Source organism: Lynx canadensis, chromosome C1 (assembly GCF_007474595.2).
Source record: "Lynx canadensis isolate LIC74 chromosome C1, mLynCan4.pri.v2, whole genome shotgun sequence".
Taxonomy (NCBI): domain Eukaryota; kingdom Metazoa; phylum Chordata; class Mammalia; order Carnivora; family Felidae; genus Lynx; species Lynx canadensis.
The window spans coordinates 102671315-102692363 of NC_044310.1; the positions used below are offsets into that span (position 1 = coordinate 102671315).

The 21049-nt window shown below is 50.5% G+C and overlaps 1 protein-coding gene across 1 annotated transcript in view; it reads right to left on the reverse strand.

The window, feature by feature from the left end:
* The window catches only part of LOC115520002 (neuroblastoma breakpoint family member 6-like), a 30763-nt gene continuing 9714 nt past the window's right edge, over positions 1-21049 (reverse strand). Inside the window, 13 exon segments of the mRNA XM_030323942.1 lie at positions 1-346; positions 3486-3700; positions 5902-6141; positions 7725-7906; positions 8688-8739; positions 9799-9974; positions 10815-10866; positions 11924-12099; positions 12885-12936; positions 13925-14148; positions 14985-15048; positions 16032-16246; positions 20699-20795. Coding sequence (XP_030179802.1) covers positions 3495-3700; positions 5902-6141; positions 7725-7906; positions 8688-8739; positions 9799-9974; positions 10815-10866; positions 11924-12099; positions 12885-12936; positions 13925-14148; positions 14985-15048; positions 16032-16246; positions 20699-20795 — 1736 coding nt within the window. The 3' untranslated portion in view covers positions 1-346; positions 3486-3494.

Sequence of the window (21049 nt, forward strand, 5' to 3'; positions counted from 1 at the left end):
TCCAGCCTCCGCTTATCCGCAGGATGGAATGGAGAGGAGCCAGACTGAAGGTGTCTCACAAGGGCGTGTGGGCTCGGCATTGGTTGCCTCGGCGACTTATCACGACTGGAGTCAGAAGAGCGAGCATTCCTCTCATCAAACCAGACTTTTGGAGTAAAAATCCCAGAGAGTGGCTTGTGATCGAGATGTCGATTCTCAGCAAAGGATCCCTCGCATGTTCTGTTTGGGCTTTAGCTTGATTTGCTGCTTTAGAGTTCTTTTCAGCAAGTGGAGAATGATGGGGTTTTATGATGGGGTTTCGTTTAAATGAGGAGTATCTTTTCTTAGTTCCTGGAGTCCTTGGTATCTGAGACAGAGAGTGAGAGAGAGAGACAGAGGAATCAAATGTGAGTCTTATTCAGGTCCTGCTGACGGCTGAGCCTGGAGGGATGGCTCCGTGGTGACAGAGGCCAGGGGCGAGCTGAGCCCCCGTGCAGAGAAGGAGCTGAAGGGGGGTCTGCAGGCAGGCTGAGGGGGAGAGTGAGAGCCACAAGTCTGAAGCAATAGCCCCCTCAATTGCATCCAGCCTACACTGTAGGATGCAGGGACCCCTGTGCTCCCCGCAGCAGGCGCCTGGTGGCATCCCAGCTCAAGGCTGCCCTGAGCTGTTGCCAGGTCCCGACCATCCCTCCCTCAGCAGCCACCTCACCCTGGAACCCCCTTCATCAGAAGCAAAGTGATGGCTTTCTCATGTGTCCCACGGAGGGATGTGCTTAGCCCCCGACACACACGTTCAGAGACAGACTGCCGAAGGAAGGAGGGGCCCCTCTGCAGACAAACACACCCCTTCTCACCCTGCCCTGGTCTTCTGAAGGGGGAGGCCAGGCTATGGAACGAGCCCCAGGATGTGAGATGCAACAGGGCCTCAGACGATGTCCCAGTTCAGTCCTGCCGTGTGCAGATGAGGAACCGTGGGCCAAGGGGCTGATAAGGACCACCTGTAGCCGTGTGACCTGTGCCTGACACCCTGGAACTGAAACCCAGGCTTCGGGCCCTTCCCATCCGTGTGGGGGTCGGGAGACGAAAGCCTCTGATCTGGGGGTGTGGGCAGGCAGTAGACGCTGTTGGCCGCTTGGCTGGACGGAAATGAGGCTTTGCACAGAAATCCTGCCCCAAAGGGGCTGAAAAGAACCCCAAAGGGAGAAACTCCAAGGGGAATGACAAAAAGAGCAGGGAGTGTAGTACCCACGGCCTCACCCCTTTTTGCTCAGGGACCCCAACAGCCCCTGCAGGGCACCTCACGCCAGGATACACCTGAGGGAACATCTAGGAATATTCTCAGTGGAGACACTCGGAACTCTGCAGAGAAAACGGAAGAGCCTTCCTTTTAGTCGTCTAGGTTCTCCTCGCACGTTTCCCAAACTGTCCCTGAGGAGAGAGTCTCTCGGTGTTGACACTAATGTAAACGAGGGCCTGCAAAGGGCAGAGGGAGACCTAAGCTTCTTACTGAGGTTTTATATAAGGAGAAAGTTTGATTAAAACATTTCCTTTCCATCTGCAGTGCACCTGTCAGGAGGCTGGGAAACGCATTTAGTGAAGAGTCAACCGTGATTTTCATTGCATGAGGAGGAAAAAGAGCCCTGAATTCCATTACTGGTAATCAGGGAACGGATAGTTGTTCTTACACTGGGTTTCTAGGCAACATTTCTTTCTTACTGCATCCTATAGTATAAAAATTGTGAGACACTTGGATCCAGAAGAGGGAGTATTCATCGAATTCATTCATGTGTCTTTGTCCTCTTCTTTCTCTGGGCTCTATTGAGGGAGGAATGTCAACTCCATATCAGGGGCTGATACTCAGCTTGTCCACAAAATGAGTGACACACACACAAGGATCCTTCTATATGGCTTATGAACATCCTATAGATCCACAGTCCTTCTGATTCCTAGGTGCATACCTGCAGAGCTTTAAAACATCTCCCGTTACCCACACCCCAGCCCAGAATGTTGAAATCAAAATCTCAAGGGATTGGGTGACGGCATTCACGTGGGTTCAAAGCTCAGTCAGTGTTTCTTTCACGACAGCGTGATTTAGAACTATTAGCTAAGCTACTCTGTTTCAGACCACGGTGTTCTTGTCCTCATCTCTGCCACCATGACCATACCGGCCCTAAAGATTTTGGTCTTCCTTCGGACACCCTCCCATGAATCTCCGTTCTCAGCTGGACTTGTATGAGGCACAGATTGTCTCGTGTTCCCCTGGATCTCGCGGGGACTTCACAGAGCTGCCCAAAGTTAATTCAGTCAATGCTCGCGTATGTGCTCTGGCCTGAGACTCAACTCAGTTCCTTTCGGTGGATCCTTTTATGAACCAGCTGAGCATGTAGACATGGTAACGGCAGTGAAAAGGGAAGACAGGTGGATGCCTGAACATCTCATGTCTGTGCAGGTTGGAAACCTGGCCTCTGCATCTGTGTTTGGCCAGTGTCCCTGTAGAGTGCCATGACTGTCCTCCACCTGATGCCAGCTCTCTTGAGGTCCCAAGGTGTGGGTGGACACTGAGTCCTGGAAACCCCACACACATTAGCACAGGCCTGCTCACCTGGGCCGAGGACAAACCTGACCCCAGGCAGGCCGTGTGGCAGTCCCAGAGGTGACCCATGTTGTCGTGCAGTTTTTGTCGGGGTGCTCTTTCTCCTCAGTTTTAACACTTCTTATTCACATGGAGAAGCTGAGGGGTAAGTGTCGTCCTAGGTCGTGTTCCCGGAAACACCCCAGAGGAGAAGCCATGTGCAAGAGACATTAAGACGATGTTCCTGATGCGGCGTCTAGGTGGTTCAGTCGGTTAAGCGTCTGACTCTTGGTTTTGGCGCAGGTCACAAGCCCACAGTTTGAGGGTTCAAGCCCTGCATCTGGCTCTGTGCTGACAGTTCAGAGCCTGGAGCCTGCTTGGGATTCCCTCCCTCTCCCTCTCTCACTGCCCCTCCCCGACTCGTGCTGTCTCTGTCTCTCTGAAAATAAATGACTTTAAAAGAAAAATTAAGGAAAAAAAAAAAGACAATGCTCTGGGAGAAAGAGGTCATGGAGCTGGGGAAGCAAGGAAGGAAGTCAAAGAAGCCACGAAAGTGTGTGCCTTGTGCCAAAGTGCCATGTGTTTGGCGACACGTGTAAATGATGCCGGTCTGCTGAGGGGGGCCGTGGGGCCTAATTCCCCGCGGCCGTGAGGACATGGGAGAGGGAATGCCAGGACAGCCCCCGTGGGGACACAGCACAGCTCACATGCCACAGCTGATGGAGATGGGAGGGCCCCCAGGGTGGCAGTCCCCATGGCAAACAGAGGCAGGACCAGACAGAGGCAGGACCAGTCAGAGGCAGGAACAGACAGAGGCAGCGGCAGCTGGCGGAGGGACCAAACGAGGAAGAGAAAAACAGTTTGGGGTGTGGGCGGAGCTATAATCTAACAGAGCAACAGGAATCCATACTCCAAGAGCCCCGGACGCCATTACCTCTGTGCCCTATGCTTGAAGGCCACGGAATCTGCACGCGAGTCTGCCCTCGCCGAACTGCACTTTTCTCTTGATCATCTTCTGTTTCATCACACCCAGGGCATTAACGTGGCCAGAGACTTGACCTGCACACTGGTTGGCCACCGAGCCCTCAGCAGCGTCACCCTCCAGCTTGGGAGGGTTCTTCACACCCATGGAAGCTTCCAAACCCTGCTCTGAAAATAAAAGCACATCAACAGGATCCACTGTTAGTCACGGTCTTCCTGTGACTAAATCCTCTACCTACGGTGACATCGAATAAGGACGGTGGGCAGGACGAGAAAGGCCATCGGGAAGTTCACGTGTGAGGGGCGCCGAGGGACACGCTTTGATTACCGCCTGTGTTGTTGACCTCTCTCAGCTACCCTGTAAGGATAAGAGTGCGGGGAGGGCAACATGCCCCCAGTGCCAAAAGTGAAATTGAGAAAAGTAGAATTGGTCAAAGCACACAGTTCTGACAAAGAAGAGACAAAGGCCAGGAGATGGTGCTCGAAAGAGGCTGTCCTATTCAAGGGAGGAGTCAAAGTTGAAGGCAAGCCTTTTGAGAGTCACCGGGGAAACCAAAGCTGGGGAATTTACAGAACACGCCCCAATATTTGATATATTTCATATATGTACACTATGCAGAGCATACACACCGAATATACGTAATGTGTGTGACATAAGACGTAAATATGTGTGTCTATAAGCACATTCTTATCTAATTGAGTAAATGGGCAGTTAAGGGTTGGGGGACATCGAGCATAAAGTTCTAAACACTCTTTGGTCAGTTGCAAGTGGAAAATATATACAAATTTGAGAAGGATGAGAAGAGTTGTGGCAAGAAACAGGTGACCTTTTAAGCACCAGGGAAGAATTACAGGCTGAGAATCAAACAGAGTAAAACCACCTGCCCCAGAGTGATAGTTTGTCTTCCCCCAAATTCATCTGTGGAAACCCAATTCCGAACGTGATGGTGGGTGGGGTGGGCCTATGGGAGGCAGATCCCCCCATGAAAGGGATCTGTGCCCTATGAAATTGACCCCACAGAGCTCCCTCACCCCTCCACCCTGTGAGGACAGAGCAAGAAGGCGGCCACACATCACCAGGAAGGAGGTACCACCAGGCGCCCAATGTGCCACTGTTCGATTTTGGTTCTACTCAGCCTCCGGAACGGGAGACACAAATCTCTGCTCTAAGTCACCCGGTCTATGGCATTTTTGTTATCACAGCCTGAATGGACTAAGAAACCCTCCTTGGACAAAAGTCTGGCATGGAGGCCCGTTTCCTGCTGAGGCCTGGGGGGAAGGTGAGCCACAGAGAGGGACTGAGCCAGCAGGAGAGTCTGGGCCGGGACCACGGGAGTCAGGGAGAAGTGGCAGAGAGGCAAGAGGGGAAGACAGTAAGAACCTCCCGTCCTAAGCCACCTGTCAGGGCTGTGCTTCCCTGAACTCCCACTGAGGCGTCCTCTCGAGCATCTCGACGGGGCGACAGGGCTGCGCCCTCATCACCTCACTTGGGAACTGTGTCTCCTCTTTTCACAGATGAAGTCGGTGCCTGTAGGAGGAGACCCAGGCTCCAGGAGGGGACACCAAGGGTGGGGGGGTAAAGACGACACAACCCAGGGGAACGCTGAAACGCTCGGTCTTCATGAAATGTGAGCTGACGCGGATCCTGATGACAACGAAGCTGGGGACGTGCTCGTGGAGATGAGGGGGGACAAGAGGAACTAGATGAAGTATTGGAGAACGGAGTGTGCCCTTTAGGAAACTGGCCCCTTATAGTTGCAGAGAAGGGAAACCAGGCAAATGCATGGGAAACTGTCGTGGAGCCACTATTTCCACTGTTACTGTGAGCGCCTAACAGGGAATATTGGCTGCCTGATGGATGTTGAAGGAGAGCAAACGCTGGCCCACAAGCCTTGCTGAGAGAGTCCGGGAAGATGGGGTCCAGCGAAAGCGGAGCCAGGTAAGAACAGCTCTAGCACACGTGAAACAATGCCACGGAACCATTTTCCAAGTGTTCAGACGCCACAAAGACACAAGAATTACGCATTACAGATTCATCGATGTTCTCAAGCCATTTTGCTCACTCGGGTCCCTGGAAATTATGTAGCTTCATGCTCCCAGCATTGACGAGATGGAGATCCCATTTTCAATGGTTTCAGATGAAGGGACCGAGGGGGACATACATGAGATGATGAACAACTTGGCCAGTAAACAGCCAGGAGGCTGAAACCATGGCACCTGGGCAGACAGAGCTGACCCTCGGCCCCAAGCTCTTTGGAGCTGGAGCGTTGTGAGTTTGGAGCTGGGCAAAGCAAGCCTGCAAGAGGCCCATTGCTGCCCCCGCCCACAACCCTGTGACTGGAGCTTCCTACTCCCCCCGCACCTCTCACCTTGGAAGAGCGGCCGTTGGCTCCCAGAAACCATCATGGCTGCCAGTCTCCTGATGGCGGGGGAGGGGCGGAGCCTGGCTCTGCCGTCACCACAAGCCAACTGCTGGTCCGGCTGCCCTGGCACAGAATTGGCCACCTGGGTATTTGACTGTGGCGGTGCTTGTGAAGCTTGCACCTCCGGCCTTGGGAAAGTCAAGTTTCCACTCGATGGCCCTTGGGGACCGGGCACCTGCATCGGGGCTGAAGCAAGAAGACACTTCAATGGACAAACCCCAGTTTTCTTAACTCAGCACTGCCAGAACTTCCATTTGTGATGTCCTCCCGCCTCGTCCCCCACCGTCTGTGAGACCAGCCAGTGAGCAGGTACAAAGGCAGACATCATGGATACGAAGGCGATGTCACCGTTGTGTCTATGCCTGGGCATGCTGAGATGGCAAGTGTCCAGGACGCAAAGTCCCTGAAGGGAAGGTCACCCCCTGGAGTCCAGACGGCTTTGCATGGGAGGCGGGCTCATGCCTATTATTCTGTAGTAGTACCCTTCGTCCTACAGCCTAGAGAGAAGGTTCTAGAGAGGCCTCAGGGCAGAACGAGAAAGAATTGCTGCTATGTGCCCCAAAAGAAAAAAGAAGAGGGGGAGAATTTGGCCTCAAGGCTTCAGATGCCTGTTTCTCCCTGGCTGGTCCCAGTGCAGGGAGGCTGGGGCAGGGCAGCCCTCCTGGGGCGCCCCCTGCGGCAATCACAGCCCACACACACTGTTCCCACGTTCCCACCAGAACCTGCACCGGGGACGGGCTGTGCATAATGGAGACGCTGCCTTCATTCATCTCCGCCCATCCTCATAGCCTCTCATGGCCCAGGCTTAATGCAAGGCCATGTCACACACATCACCCTCCTGAGACGCGTCTTAACCTGTCCCATCCCTGCCCCCACGGAAACCCAGACCTGGCTGTCAGTGTCTCTGACGCAGAGCTCTGCAGGGTTACCAGGGTGCCAGGCAGCCAAGTGAAGAGCCACCATGGGAACCCTAGTGAGAACAGAAATCGTCTGGGACCTCTCAGCCCTGATTGCTTTTCATGGAGCGTCTCCTGGAGACCTTGAGCTCCTGGAGGGGCTGGATGAGCCCTGGCTCTGCTCACACCACAAAGTGCACTGACAGGGTAGGAGCTGGCACTCCTGCAGGGTCACAGGGGTCGTTGGGGCGTCTAGCAACTGTTCTCTTTGCATTTACGACTGTTTCAGATCATTTGGGTAGAACTGGGTGCTCTGGTGCACAGGGAGGCGGGCGCCCCAGGAGAAACAACTAGCAGCTCAGCAACGATTTAACAGATGCAGCCAATGTGGAGCTGACCACAAACCTGTGTGGAAAGCCAGGGAGTTTGTAGGAAGCCACACAAGAAATACAGTTGGCAGCAGAATTGCACAAGTAGCAGAGGTCTCCTTTTGGAACAAAACAAAATCAGGAAAAAAACAAAGGAGGACTGTCACCCAGCTGTCTCCGGGTAAGATAGCGGTGGCTGAGATTCTGAACCCTTTTTTCCATTTTCTCCATTTCTCCTCTCGAGCCTCACTTGGTACCAACAGCCTGCATGTTGGACGGGGCCGGGGGACAGAGGGCAGCCTGGGACAGAAGGAAGGAAAGGGCTCTGAGCCACAGGATGCCTTTTAAAGAGTGAATCCGAGAGCAGAGTTCAAACCGGTACGAGCCTACAGGGCCTGTTGGCAGGGATGCAACTCTCAGCCGATTCAGGTTGTTGAAGACCCAGAGGACAGGCTTCCTGGGGCCCCAGCAGGAACTTCGTGCCCCTCACAAGAACAGGACTCACCATCTACATCCACGCCCAAGAAGACTTCCTGTTTATCAAAGGTGAATGAGGCACTCCTATAAGGCCTATAGGTGTCTGACAGGTCATGGCCAACGGAAGGAGTCAAATTACATTCCCCCACTGAGTCCTGTGGGACTTCATCCTCTGGGGCCACTGGCAGCTCCCTGCAGAGCCTGGTGTTGCTGGGAGGACGAGACATGCAGAAAGAAGGTTTAGTCAACATGCAGTGCCAGCTAGTTTTGAGGGCAGGGCGGAGGGACTGGTCACAGAACACAAGCGGGATCCCCACAAAGGGAAATGAAGCAGTCTGCCTGAAGCTGGGGCCACAGTGTGGGTGCACCCGGGATAGGTGCGGGGGGGGGGGGGGGGGGGGGACAGGCAGGTGCTCAGGGCATGGCCAGAGCGCCAGCTTATGGGGCAGGAGTCGGAACCACCCCAGGGCACAACAGTCATGACCCACAGCACACCAGAGGACGATAAAGCAGCATCAACACTTTGGCATACACTGTGTGGAGATTTACACAAAGCACCAAGAGAACCCCAGGCTAAGGCAGCATTGTAGACTCCTGGGTATCTGGTGGGCCCAAGGCCGACGTGTCTAAATACTGAGACGTGAAAACTGTTTTCCTCAAACCATCCTTGCTGTGAATGCCCGCCAATGTGGTAATGGCAACCGGCAGAGAGAGCTGTGCATCTTACGCGGGACCTAATACGAGGAGAGACCGGGAGAGTGCAAGGCATCCTGGGACTGCTTAGTCCACCTGCGTCAGTGGACGGCGGATACTCCATTTGAGAGGGATTAATAACGGGGCCTATGCGAGTACCACATGACACAGAGGACCTTGCTGAAGGACCACCCTGTGGGTGTCGGAAGGGATGAAATAGGTGCATTTAGCACTTTCTAGATTGGCCTAGATCTGAGATCCCCAGATGTCACCACTGAATTAAATTCTTCAGAGTTACCTGGGGCATATCGGGTCCTGGTCTTCTTCATCGCAAAGATCATTATGATTGCCTACAAGTAAATACAGACCGGCCAGTCACATAAACAGAGCAGCACTTGGACATGAAAATTAAGTGTCCCACGCAACTAGCACACGGGCACTAATGTCCTTAGTTGGGCAGCAGGGCATTGAGAGAAATAATCCAAGAGGCCTCAAGCAATGTCTTGGGAATGTGCCTTGGCTAGCTTTCCTAAAGCATCGGGCAGGATTTCCCTGATCTGGTAGAGCCCCATCTCAACAGTCCGTCTGCAGAGGTCAACCTCTGTTTTACCGCAGATTCTGGTGAACGGCTTACCTGCATTCTCAAAACTTACTGCAACCTTCTCTCACTAGCTTCCCTCATGAGATACTCTAGGTGGCAGGGTTTTAGGGAATTTCTACAGAGGCCAGACGGATGCACGGAATCTGTAGACCCTCAAGTCAAAGGAAATCTTTTGTCCGTGATCCCTTTTGCTACACAGGCACATGGGCCACGCACGGGGTGGGGCCATGCCGGGGCTCAGCTAGGCTTCAGGGAAACGTACAAGCAAGCTGATGGTAGAGGTGGTTATGTCCTGACACTCAGACGACGACTTAGGGAAGACAACCAACACAGAGGACACGGACACTGGGGACCAGAGCAGTGAAACCAGGGAAACAACAAACCCAAAGACATGGGTAAGGCTGACATCGCCTTGACAGGCACAAAACTTCAAGGAACACTGTTTGGGATGAAAGTGAGAGGATGGCAGTTGAGGAGACACATTGTGTGGAAATCAGGAACAAGACAGACTCCTCTACGTGTGCCTCACAGATGAGTGTGAGTTTGTCACACCCGCCCTGACCCCAATGTCCTGACTTGTGTCAGGAGCCACAGGCATGGCCTGAGATGAGGAACAGAGGGCAGGGCCCTGATGCATCTGATGTCTGTGCTTAGAAGTCTATCCTAGAGCCTGACTCAGATCCATATGTCTACGGGGCTGAAACACCTGGATAACAAATTCCAACATAAGCAGAGTAGGGATACCCAACTCTGGGGTCGACTTGGGAGTCCAGTTGGAGCTTTATCACCTTCGCAGTGGAGGACTCACTAGCTACTTCCAGAGCAGGACAGACATCCAGATCCTCATATGAGTTGATGTTGGCCCTCCTGTGTGTCCAGGGGGAATCAGACGGGTCAGGAAGAGCTGAGTAAGTCAAATAGCGTTCATCCAGTGAGTCCTGTTGGACATCCTGCTCTGCACTCTCCGGCAGCTCCCTGCCGAGCCTGGTGGGGAGGGGAGGTCTGAAGATTACAACAGGAAAAGCAGACACCACAGCATCTTACTGGTTTTCACGGGAAGCCGAGAAGTGTAGTCATAACGTAGGGGCAACCCCATTATTGACAGGGAAAACTATCTTCCTGTTTCAGGGGCACAGTGGGGATGCTATGGGGGCAGGAGAGGCAGGGAGAGACAGGGAGACACACACACACACACACACACACACACACACACACACACACACAGAACAGAGGTGTTCAGGGCAGTGGCCACAGAACCAACTTCTGTGCACCAAACTGAACTACTGTGGAATGGATGTCATGACTCACAGCACACATGGAGAATCCTAAACATGAGTTCAACCCTTTTGCATACATTTTGTTGATATACATTCAGTGGCTAAGTGAACACATGTTAAAAGGCATCATCCACATGGAGAGATTTGCGTCCTCAAGGACTCTTTCTCTTACTATCGTGACATCATGTGAGGTTTTTTGATTTTTTTGCAGTTTTCCATTTGCTACAGCAGATCCTCAAAGAGGTAACACCAGAGAGACAGAAGTAGACACGTCTGTCACTCTGGTGTTTCCCAAAGGAGAGATCAGGGCAATACAGAGCACCTCAGGGAGTGACAATTCACCTACTTCAACTGACTGCCGGTTATCCAAATTGAGGGATCATTAAAGGAACTTATCCACATAATACATGAAGACACACGTCATGGCCAGAAAAGATATTCTGAGACTGGAGAATGGATGAGATAGGTAAATTTGGCGGTTTCTGTTTTTCCTGTGAAATGTAGAGTTGAACCACTGAAATAAAATCCCATGATTCTTCAGACTTACCTGGCGCATGTCAGGTCTTGCTCTTGTTCCTCCTCTTGATGGGTCTGATTTTCTGCAAATAAATACAGACGGGGCCAGTCACATTAAACAGATCCCTGCTTGCACATTAGTAACCCAGTGTTCGGTGCCACCCGGGGACTCAGCTATGCTCAATGAGAGCACAGGTTGAGTGAGAAGGATATTTCAGGGTGCCTCGGATAGTGTGACAACTGGCTTGATTTCCTGGCCTGAGCCATTGGGAGAAATTTGCTCTCTCCAAGAGATCATCATCACAATTTCCTCTGTTTTGAGTCTGTGCGAACACTTTCAGTTCTCTTTTTCACACAGATTCTGGGGACCTGGCCTCTCTACCTTCTAAAAGGATTACTACAGTTTTCATCCTTCTCTCGTGAGATACCTGGTTGGTGACGGCTTAGTGGAATTTATACACTGAGATGGAACAGAGCATGCAAGGACAAACCCTCAAATTAAAATGAGTCTTTGGAGCTACACAGAAACCTTGGCGCAATTCCTGTGATGAGGGAATGCCAACGCACAGCTCTACTCCTGGAAACACACAAACGAGCTAACAGTAGAGGCACCTAGTAGGGTGGGTTTTCACATGAGGCTTAGGAAGACAAGCCAAAGCAAAGAGATAGAGAATGAGGCTAAGAACAGGAAAGCCAAGGTTACATCGTTCACCCTGGACAAGGATTCCGACTGACTGTGGCAGGCATGGATTCTTAAAGGACCTGGCTCAGAGATGAAATGTGGAGCATGAAAGGTGAGAAGAGGCATTGCATCCAAGGTCTGACAGACACCTTCTATGGTCGTGTTGCTGAGGCGAGTTGTATGTGTCATGCCGCCCTTGGGTCCAATGACCTGACAGTGAAGCCCAGGGGACATGGGCATGTCCTGGGAGTAGGAAGGGAGAAGAGTTCCCTGACCCACATGATGTCTGTGCTTGAAACTCCATCCATCCTGGAGCCTGGCTCAGATCAAGATGTGTGTACAGGGCCTGCACACAGGGATGAGCTCTCTCAGCACAGCACAGGTGTGGGGCACAAAGACCAGGAGATGTACGGGGCAGTCCAGCTGGAGCTTGATCACCCTGACAGCGGAGTACTCACTGGCCATTTCCAGAGCGTAAGAGACTTCCAGTTCCTCAGGGAAGAAGATGGCGGTGCTCCTGTAAGGCCAGTAGGAGTCAGACAGGTCAGGAAGAACCGAATATGTCCAGTAGCGTTCATCCAGAGAGTCCCATGTGATTTCCTCCTCCACCACCTCTAGCAGCTGTCTACTGAGCCTGAGGCAGGGGCAAAACTGAAGATTAACCAAAGAGGGGTCTGAAATCCTACGTCCTGTCTGGCTTTGATGGAAGGCAAAAGGCATTTTCACAAAAGCAAAGAGAGTGCCTCACTAATGAGAGAAACAACTCTTCGTTTTGTGTGGGACGAGGTGTGTCTGTCACAGGGGCGGCAGACAGAAAGGACAGTAAGTGCTCTGTACACCGGCCACCTAGCAAGCTGATGAGGAAAGAGCCTGAATGAGCACCGTGCCATCCAGTCCTGACTCAAACACACAGAGTCACAGGACAGCAGTGGCTCCCTCCCTTCCGTTCAAATGCCCTTGAGTCCTGCATGGAGTGGCCCAGTGCGTGCAGCTTCGGGGGCGGGCTACTGTCTCAGAATTCTCATGCCATGAAGGCCTGTCTCTCTCAGTATCACGGCATGATGGCACATTTTAGTCTACGTACATTCTTGCTCTGAAATACATGCCCACATGCTAAGTCGAACGGGGCAGGAAGTAGATTGCCTTTCTCTCGAATGCTGGGGAGAATGGTGAGTGCAGGAATCCCTGTGCCTTTAGCTCACCTGGGCCAGCTGACTGTGTGTTACTCAACTTGAGTCGTAATTAAGAAATGGGAGCGATACAAGTACCACAATGAAAACAGAAACCATTGTGAAAGCGGATAATTGGCCATTGACCGAATGGATAACATGGTTCTATCCAGCACTTTCTGCCTTTCCTTGGATCTGAGGTCTGCAGACGCCACCACTGATTTCCCAGCCCCCAAGTATTCAGAATTACCTGGGGGCATCTGACTCTCGCCCTTTCAGCCGCTCGTGACCCATTTGGTTGTCTGCAAATAAATGAAGAGAAAGTTCCATTAGGCAGATTCCCCTCCACAAATGCTCACTCCCATGTGCCGTGTAGCAGAGGACAGAAATAGAAGCACAGTCATAACAGGCCATTGTGAGAGAAATCATTCAGGAGGGATTCAGTAGGGCCCTGGAAAAAATCACTGGGATTGCCTTCTTGAGCAAATAAATGTCCCTGATACGACAGGCCATGATCACAGTGTCCTAAGACGGGTCGACACACACAGAAAATTTATCCTTTTTCCCAGAGATCTTGGGGAAGGACCTGGCTGCTTCCTAGAGCATTGCTGCAATATTCAGGCTTTTTCCATTTGAAACGCCGCAGGCCAATGGTTTTGAGGAATCAGCTGTTGAGATTAAACTGACGATTGGAATCTACACACCATCAAAGCAGAATAATCTTCAAAGCTACAAAGCACCAGGGGCCGTTCATGGGGTCGGGAAGTTCCAGGGCCCTGCCTTGCTGCAGAGAAACATACAATGTATGATAGACGTAGTCCTGTCCTGGTTCTCAGCTGACTTGAGACAAGAAGAAAAGGGAGAGACAGAACAGGTAGAGACAGTGAACCTGGATCGTGACATTTCCCATGATACAGAAAAGGCTTCCAACAGCCTTGGGTGGCCATAGATATTCAGAAACATGGTTCAAGGATGGAAATCAGAGCCTGGCAAGAGAGATAAGAGATTAATCCAAAATTTGGAGGTCGGATAGCGACCTCCTGTGCCTGGGGTAGAGAGGTATAGGAGTCTGGCAGGACCACCTTCAGAGCAGCGATGGGCGGCGGCTCAGACATAAAAGTGCCATGGCTTAGACATGAATCGAACAAAGCTCACTGACTCATGGAATGTCTTACTTCAAACTCAATCCTAGAGCCTGGATAGACACTGTCTGTGAGTACGTGGTCCACTTCTGCGGGTTAAATCTCTTAGTCTACACAGGGTGTGTGCAACAAAGATTATGGACCCTACCTGGGGAACCGGGTGGAGTTTCATCCCCTTTGGAATGGGAGCATTCACAGGCTACATCCAGAGCAGAGCCGAATTCCTGTTTATCCGATGGGAACGTGCCATCCCTGTAAGGCTGGTAGCAGTCACGCCCTTCTTGGCCAATGGAAGGAGTCAAAACACATTCATTCAGCGTGTCCTGGAGGACTTCCTTCTTTTCCTTCTTTTCAGCTTCCGGAAGCTCCATGCTGTGCCAGGTGGGGCAAGAACGACAGAAGAGGAAACCAGGAGGATCAGACACCATGGCTTGCTACCTAGCTGGTGTTGATGGGAGGCAAGGGAGTGGTCGCAGAAAGGAAAGGGACCATAGCCTTGAGAGAGAAAAGGTTATCCTACAAGAGGCAGAGTGTGGCCAGGAAGGGGTGGGAGAGAAGCAACAACAGATAGATACTCAGTCCCCTGGCCACGTAACGAGCAATGAGGAATGAGACTCGACCATCCCAGTATGGTACGGTCACGAGACGAAGGACAAATGGGAGTCCATGCCAGGGGCAACCGCCACGTGCCTGAGTCATGTTGAATTTAACATAGACTGAACAAGCGGTTACAGCTCTTGAGTCACTGTGCACTGCAGAAACTTGTGCCCTCCAGGCACTTTTCTATTCATCGTGTCACATGACACCCCAACTTTTTGGTTTTGGTTAGGTAATTCCGTGTTAATTTTGCCAGCTCTCTGTCTATCAGTTCCTTTGCTGGTTACCTTCCTACCAGGGACCTTTGAGAACTGTGTAGAGATGCGTCTCCTCCTGGTGTTCATTTACAGGAGAGAACGGGTACTTTGTGCGTACGGGGAATCCTAAGGCGGCTGAGTTCATCTGGGGCTCCCCCAGACAAGCAGCCCCGCGACAGCAGACAACCGAGGGAACAGGGCCACTTGCCGCTGAGGGAATTCAATCACTACCATCCGCAGCTCTGCTGATCCCTGCATCTGCCACCTGGACTCTTGTGACCTCACCTACTGTTCTTTCTGAGTCCCTATCCCTTTTCACCCACACATTACCGGGTCCCCAGTATTCATTGTTACCTGGTGGTGAGGGATTCTTCTGCTTGTTCATGCTCCTCCTCCTCCTCCTCCTCCTCCTCATCTTCTGCAAAGAAATTCAGAAATCTCCCGTGAGCGAGCTCCCACATCACCACTAGCGACATAATTATCTATGCATGACTAACTCTTGTTCTGAAGCTCCAGGGCACTGCCCTTGAGAACTGTTGCCGTATGGATTTCAGATCCAGCAGGGAGTGTCTCTGATTCGGAGGCTCACCATGACTGAGACTGGGCAAAAGTTTAAACTGTCTCTTGGCCAGATCCGTGGATGCCTGTCCAGTTTCGATCCGACTTCTGCGAACAGTGTCTTGCAGGTGCCACAGTCATGCCACAGGCGCAGGCCCTGTGTGCTCCCAGTGCTCACGTAGAGTCTCCTCCTTGCCCCGAGGACAGCACAATCACCCGGTCCCAAGTCCCTCCACGTGTGGACTCATGGGTTCCCAAGTGGACGTCAGTCTGTATGAAAAGTGTTTCAGTCTAAACGACGTTCCACCTCCAAGGCCTACTACATCCAATACCTCATTCAACTCCACACAGTCAGGGGCTTTATTTTTCCTGAAGTGCATTCGTGAATTTTCTGCATGTGATCACCACAGCTGTGATAGGTTACTTGATAGACAGATGAGGAGACAGTTATGGAGAAAGCGAAGATCACTCTCTCACCCACAGTTCATAAAGACAGCTCCTGGGCGGGAGCCTGGAACTTCCCGCTTAGCTCAGGGCTCCCTACACTCGAACAAGCTGCCTCCTTCCTCGTCCTCCCTTCTGGGCTCTGACACTGGTGGAGGCTGCCTCCTGCCCTAAAGGCAGTTCCCTCGGGGAGGACACAGATGGGTGGAGCACCGTGACCTCCACCCTGTGCACTTCTCCTCTCCTTTCCCACCTGCTAGTCCGGGTCCTCTGGTGGCCCCATGTGTCACATGGAAACCAAGACAGCGGCTGCCAACAATGTGAGGGGAGGCGGGAGATGTCTGGGGAGCCCAGGACCTCGGAGCAGCTCAGTGCACTCAGGGCCTGTGGCCGCCTTACCGGGGCTGAGCTGGCGGGCAAGGCACTCTGCCAGCCTGTGTCTCTCGGCCACTTGCTCCTGGAAGCCCTGGCCTTGGGAACGCTCGGGGTCATGGTGGGTGAGGAGGTCCTTGAGGTGCTGATCGACTGGCTCAGAAACTTCTCTCCCTTCCCGTAACTTCTGCCACAACTGGGTCAGCTCTGCAGCCTGAGCTTTAATCAGGATATGATATTGCCTAAGGTGGGACATAGAGAAAATTTTAAAACACAGAGTTGAATAGATTCTCTAAGAGCTTTCACGGACGTTTCTGTGAGAATTTCCGCAAGGAGCCCTCAAGGCCACGTTCTGGCACGTGTGTGGGGCCCTGCCTGTGACACAGAAAGAAGAAGGTAAAACAAGGCTCCTCTGTGTCGGGGAGGCTCCTTGACCTCCTTTGCAGCTCCTTCTTCTGTAAACAAAGCCAGGTGTCTTCCTCAACACCCGTCAGAGAGATGTCCCTTCAGCCCCTCGCTGCGGCACGGCCATTTCCTGGGAACCTACACGGTGTGCATCATGCTGTGCACGGACCCAGCGCCAGCCACAGAAATGTGGACAGGACAGCTGGTGTGGACTACACAGGTCAGGAGAACGGCAGGGTCAAGAGGACAGCATTGTCTGAAGGAAAACACGACCGACAAGCTGTCATCCCTCAGGAGGTGACTGTGTTACAGGCAAATGAGGTGGTGATCTCACAACATTGTGAATGTGGCCAATGCCACAAATTGTTCACTTGAATTTGGTGACTTTCAGCTCAATAAATGATATTTATTTGCCACAGAGCGAATGATACATGGAAGCCAATGAAAATGAAACACGACAGTCCAAAACCTCTGGGATGCAGCAAAGGCGATCATAAGAGGGAAGCATATAGCAATCCAGGCCTTCGTAAAAGAGGAAGAAAAGTCTCAAATACACAACCTAACTTTACACCTAGAGGAGCTGGAAAAAGAACAGCAAATGAAGCCCAAAACCAGCAGAAGAAGGGAAATAATAAAGATGAGATCAGAAGTCAACGATATGGAAATAAAATAAAACGGAACACATCGATGAAACCGAGAGCTGCTTCTTTGAATGAATTAACGTTATCGGTAAGTCCCTAGCTAGCTTTATCAAAAGAAAAAGCAAAGAGCCGAAACAAATAAACTCAGGAGTGAAAGTGAAGCGACCACAACCAACACTGCAGAAATACACACAAAAAGGAAGACATTATGATGAGCAATTATATGCCAACAAATGGGGCAATCTGGAAGAATAGGACAAATCCCTAGAAACATATAAACTCCCCAAACTGCAATAGGAAGAAATAGGAAATTTGAACAGATACATAACAAGTTGAGAAATTGAATCAGCAATAAAAAACTCCCAAAAAGCAAGAGTCCAGGGCCAGATGGCTCCCCAGGGGAATTGCACCTGACATTAAAGAAGGGTCCGTACCTATTCTTCTGAAGCTGTTTGAAATAGAAATGGGGGGAAAATTTCCAAACTCATTCTACAAGGCCAGCATTAACTTGACCCCAAAACCATCCAAATCCCCACTAAAAAGGAGACTTGCAGACCAATCTCCCTGATGAACACGGATGCAAAAATTCTCCACAAGATACTAGCCACCCACACCCAACAATACATTAAAAGAATTATTCACGGGGTGCCTGGGTGGCTCAGTCGGTTGAGCGTCCGACTTCGGCTCAGGTCACGATCTCAAGGTTCGTGAGTTTGGGCCCCCATCGGGCTCTGTGCAGACAGTCCAGAGCCTGAAGCCTGCTTTGGATTCTGGGTCTCCCTCTCTCTCTGCCCCACCCCCACCTGCGCTCTGTCTCTCTCTGCCTCTCAAAAATAAAGAGAAAATTAAAAAAACAAACAAACAAACAAAGAATTATTCACCACAATCAGGGGGGGATTTATTCCTGGACTGCAAGGTTGTGTTAATATCTGCGCATCAACCAACCTGATACATCACATGAATAAAAGAATGGATAAGATCCACATGATCCTCTCAATCGATGCAGAAAAAGGTTTTGACAAAATCCAGCATCCTTTCTTGAGAAAACCCTCAAGAAAGTAGGGATAGAAGGAACATACCTCAAGATCATATATACTGATTACAAAAGACCCACAGCTAATATCACCTCAGTGGGGAAAACCTGAGGTCCCTAAGGTCAGGAACACGACAGAAGGTCCACTCTCACCACTGTTGTTGAACATAGTGTTGGAAGTCCTAGCCTCAGCAACCAGACAGCAAAAGAAAGAAAAGGCATCCAAATCAGCAAGGAAAAAGTCAAACTTTCACTCTTTGTAGACAACATGATACTCCACATGGAAAACCGGAAAGACTCCCCAAAACACTGCTAGAACTGATGCATGGATTCGGCAAATTCGCTGGAATATGATCAACGTACAGAAATTGCTTGCATTTCTGTATACCGATAATGAAGCAGCAGAAAGAGAAATCAAGGAACTGATCCCATTTCCTAGGGTACTGAAACCACAAAATACATGGGAATGAACCTACCAAAGAGGTAAAAGATTTGCTGTAACTATAAAAAGCTGTAAACTGTAGAAAACTTATGAAAGAAATTGAAGACACACACACAAAATGGAAAAACAATCCATGCTCCTGGATCTGAGGAACAAATATTGTTAAAATGTCATCACTGGGGCGCCTGGGAGGCTCAGTCGGTTAAGCATCTGACCTCAGCCCAGGTCATGGTCCCGCGCTTCGTGCGTTCGAGCCCCACGTCGGGCTCTGTGCTGACCGCTCGGAGCCTGGAGCCTCCTTCAAATTCTGGATCTCTCTCTCTCTCTCTCTCTCTCTCTGTCCCTCCCCTGTTTACACTCTGTCTCTCTGTCTCCCAAGATAAAAGAAATACTAAAAAAAAAAAAAATGTTTTTAATTTCAATACTACCCAAAGCAATCTACAGAGTCAATGCAATCCCTATTAAAAGAACACAAGCATTCTTCACAGACCTAGAACAAGTAATCCTAACCTTTCTGGACTTCAAGCCACATTATAAAGCTGTAATCATCAAGACAGTATGGTATCAGCACAAATACAGACACATAGAACAAGGGGACAGAAGAGAGAACTCAGAAATGGATCCACAAATGTATGGCCAAATAAGCTTCGACAACACATGAAAGATTATCCAATGGAAAAAAGACGGTCTCTTCGGCAAATGGGGTTGGCAAAACTGGACAGAGACGTGTGGAAGAATGAACCTGGAGAACGTTCTTACACCGTACACAAAAATAAACTCAAAATGGATGAAAGACTTAACTGTAGGACAGGAAACCATCAAAATCCTGGAAGAGAAGACAGGTGGCAACCTCTCTGACCTTGGCCGCAGCAACTTCTTCCTACACGTCTCCTGAGGCAATGGAAAGAAAAGCAAACATGGCCCACTGGGATCTCATCAAGATAAAAAGCTTCAACAAACAACAAGCTCAAAGGCAATCGAAGCAATGGGAGAATATATTTACAAACAACATATCGGATAAAGAGTTAGTATTCAAAATCTATGAAACAACCTTGATCAAACTCAAAACTCAACACCCAAAAAGCAAATGATCCCGTAAAGAGATGGGCAAAAGACAGAAACAGACACTTCTCCAAAGAAGACATCCAAGATGGTAACAGACACATGAAAACTTGCTCAACATCATTCATCATCAGGGAAAAGGAAAGTAAAACCACAATGAGATACCACTCCTATCTGTCAGAATGGCTAAAATGAATAACAGATGGTGAGGATGTGGAGAAAGGGGACCACTTTGGCACTTTTGCTGGTAGAAATGCAAACTGGTGCAGCCACTCTGGAAGACAGTGCGGAGGTTCCTCAAAAAATTAAGAGAAGAGCTACCCTACAACCCGGCAATGGCACTACTAGGTAGTTATCCAAAGGATTCAAAAATGCTGATTCGAAGGGGCACCTGCACCCCAATGTTATAGTACTGTTATCAACAACAGCCAAAGGATGGAAAGAGCCCAGATGTCCATCGACGGATGAATGGATTGAGAAGACATGGTACCTAAACTGATACAAGGGAACATTACTTGGTGATGAAAAAGAATGGATCTACCCTTTGCAACACTGTGGATAGAACTAGAGTGTATTATGCTAAGCCGAATAAGTCAATCAGAGAAAGATAAAGATCACATGATTTCACTCATATGTGGAATTTAAGACACAAACCAGATGCACGAGGGGAAAGGAAGGAAAATGAAGATAAAAACAGAGACAGAAGCGACACATTTAAATGCAAAGAATAACCTGAGACTTGCTGGAGGGGTTTTGGGTGGGAGATGGGCTAAATGGGAGATGGGCATTAGGGGGGCAGTTTTCGGGATGAGCACCGGGTGTCACTTGTAAGAGATGATACCCTAAAATCTCCTCCGGAAACCATTTATACACTGTATGTGAACTCATTTGGATTTAAATAAATTAAAAAAAAAAAAAAATACAAACATTGAGCGAGGCCCCGAATAATTGGAGTCCGCAATACACCAGATACTGCTATCTTCACTGTTTGACAGATGTGTGTGTGCACCTGTGTGCCAGGCAAGTTTCTGCCCTTCTCCTGGCCCAGACCTGTCGCTGACAGGAGTCAGAGATGCCTACGGCCTCCCACCAGCCACGGAGCCCTCCTTACCTGAGCTTCTCGGTCAAGGTCTCTGCCAACTTCCCCTGCTTACACTGCAGCGTCTCCCCCAGCACGGATTCGATGATGTCTTTCAACTCTTCACACTCTGAGAACACAGACACCGGCCTCAGTGGACAAGCTACACGGGCCGCTGTGCTCGCTGCCTCCAGGGAGGGGGCGGGGTGTACCCCAGGACAATGTAAGCCCAGCATCGGGCTCGGAGCATCTCATTCCTCAGCCCCCCAGCTACACGGTATTTGATACCTCCCTGTTTTAGAGCTGAGGGAAGAGCAGCTCCAAGGCGTGGACAGGAACTAGACAAGGTGAATGACTGGCATTTGGCAGAATCAGAATCCACAT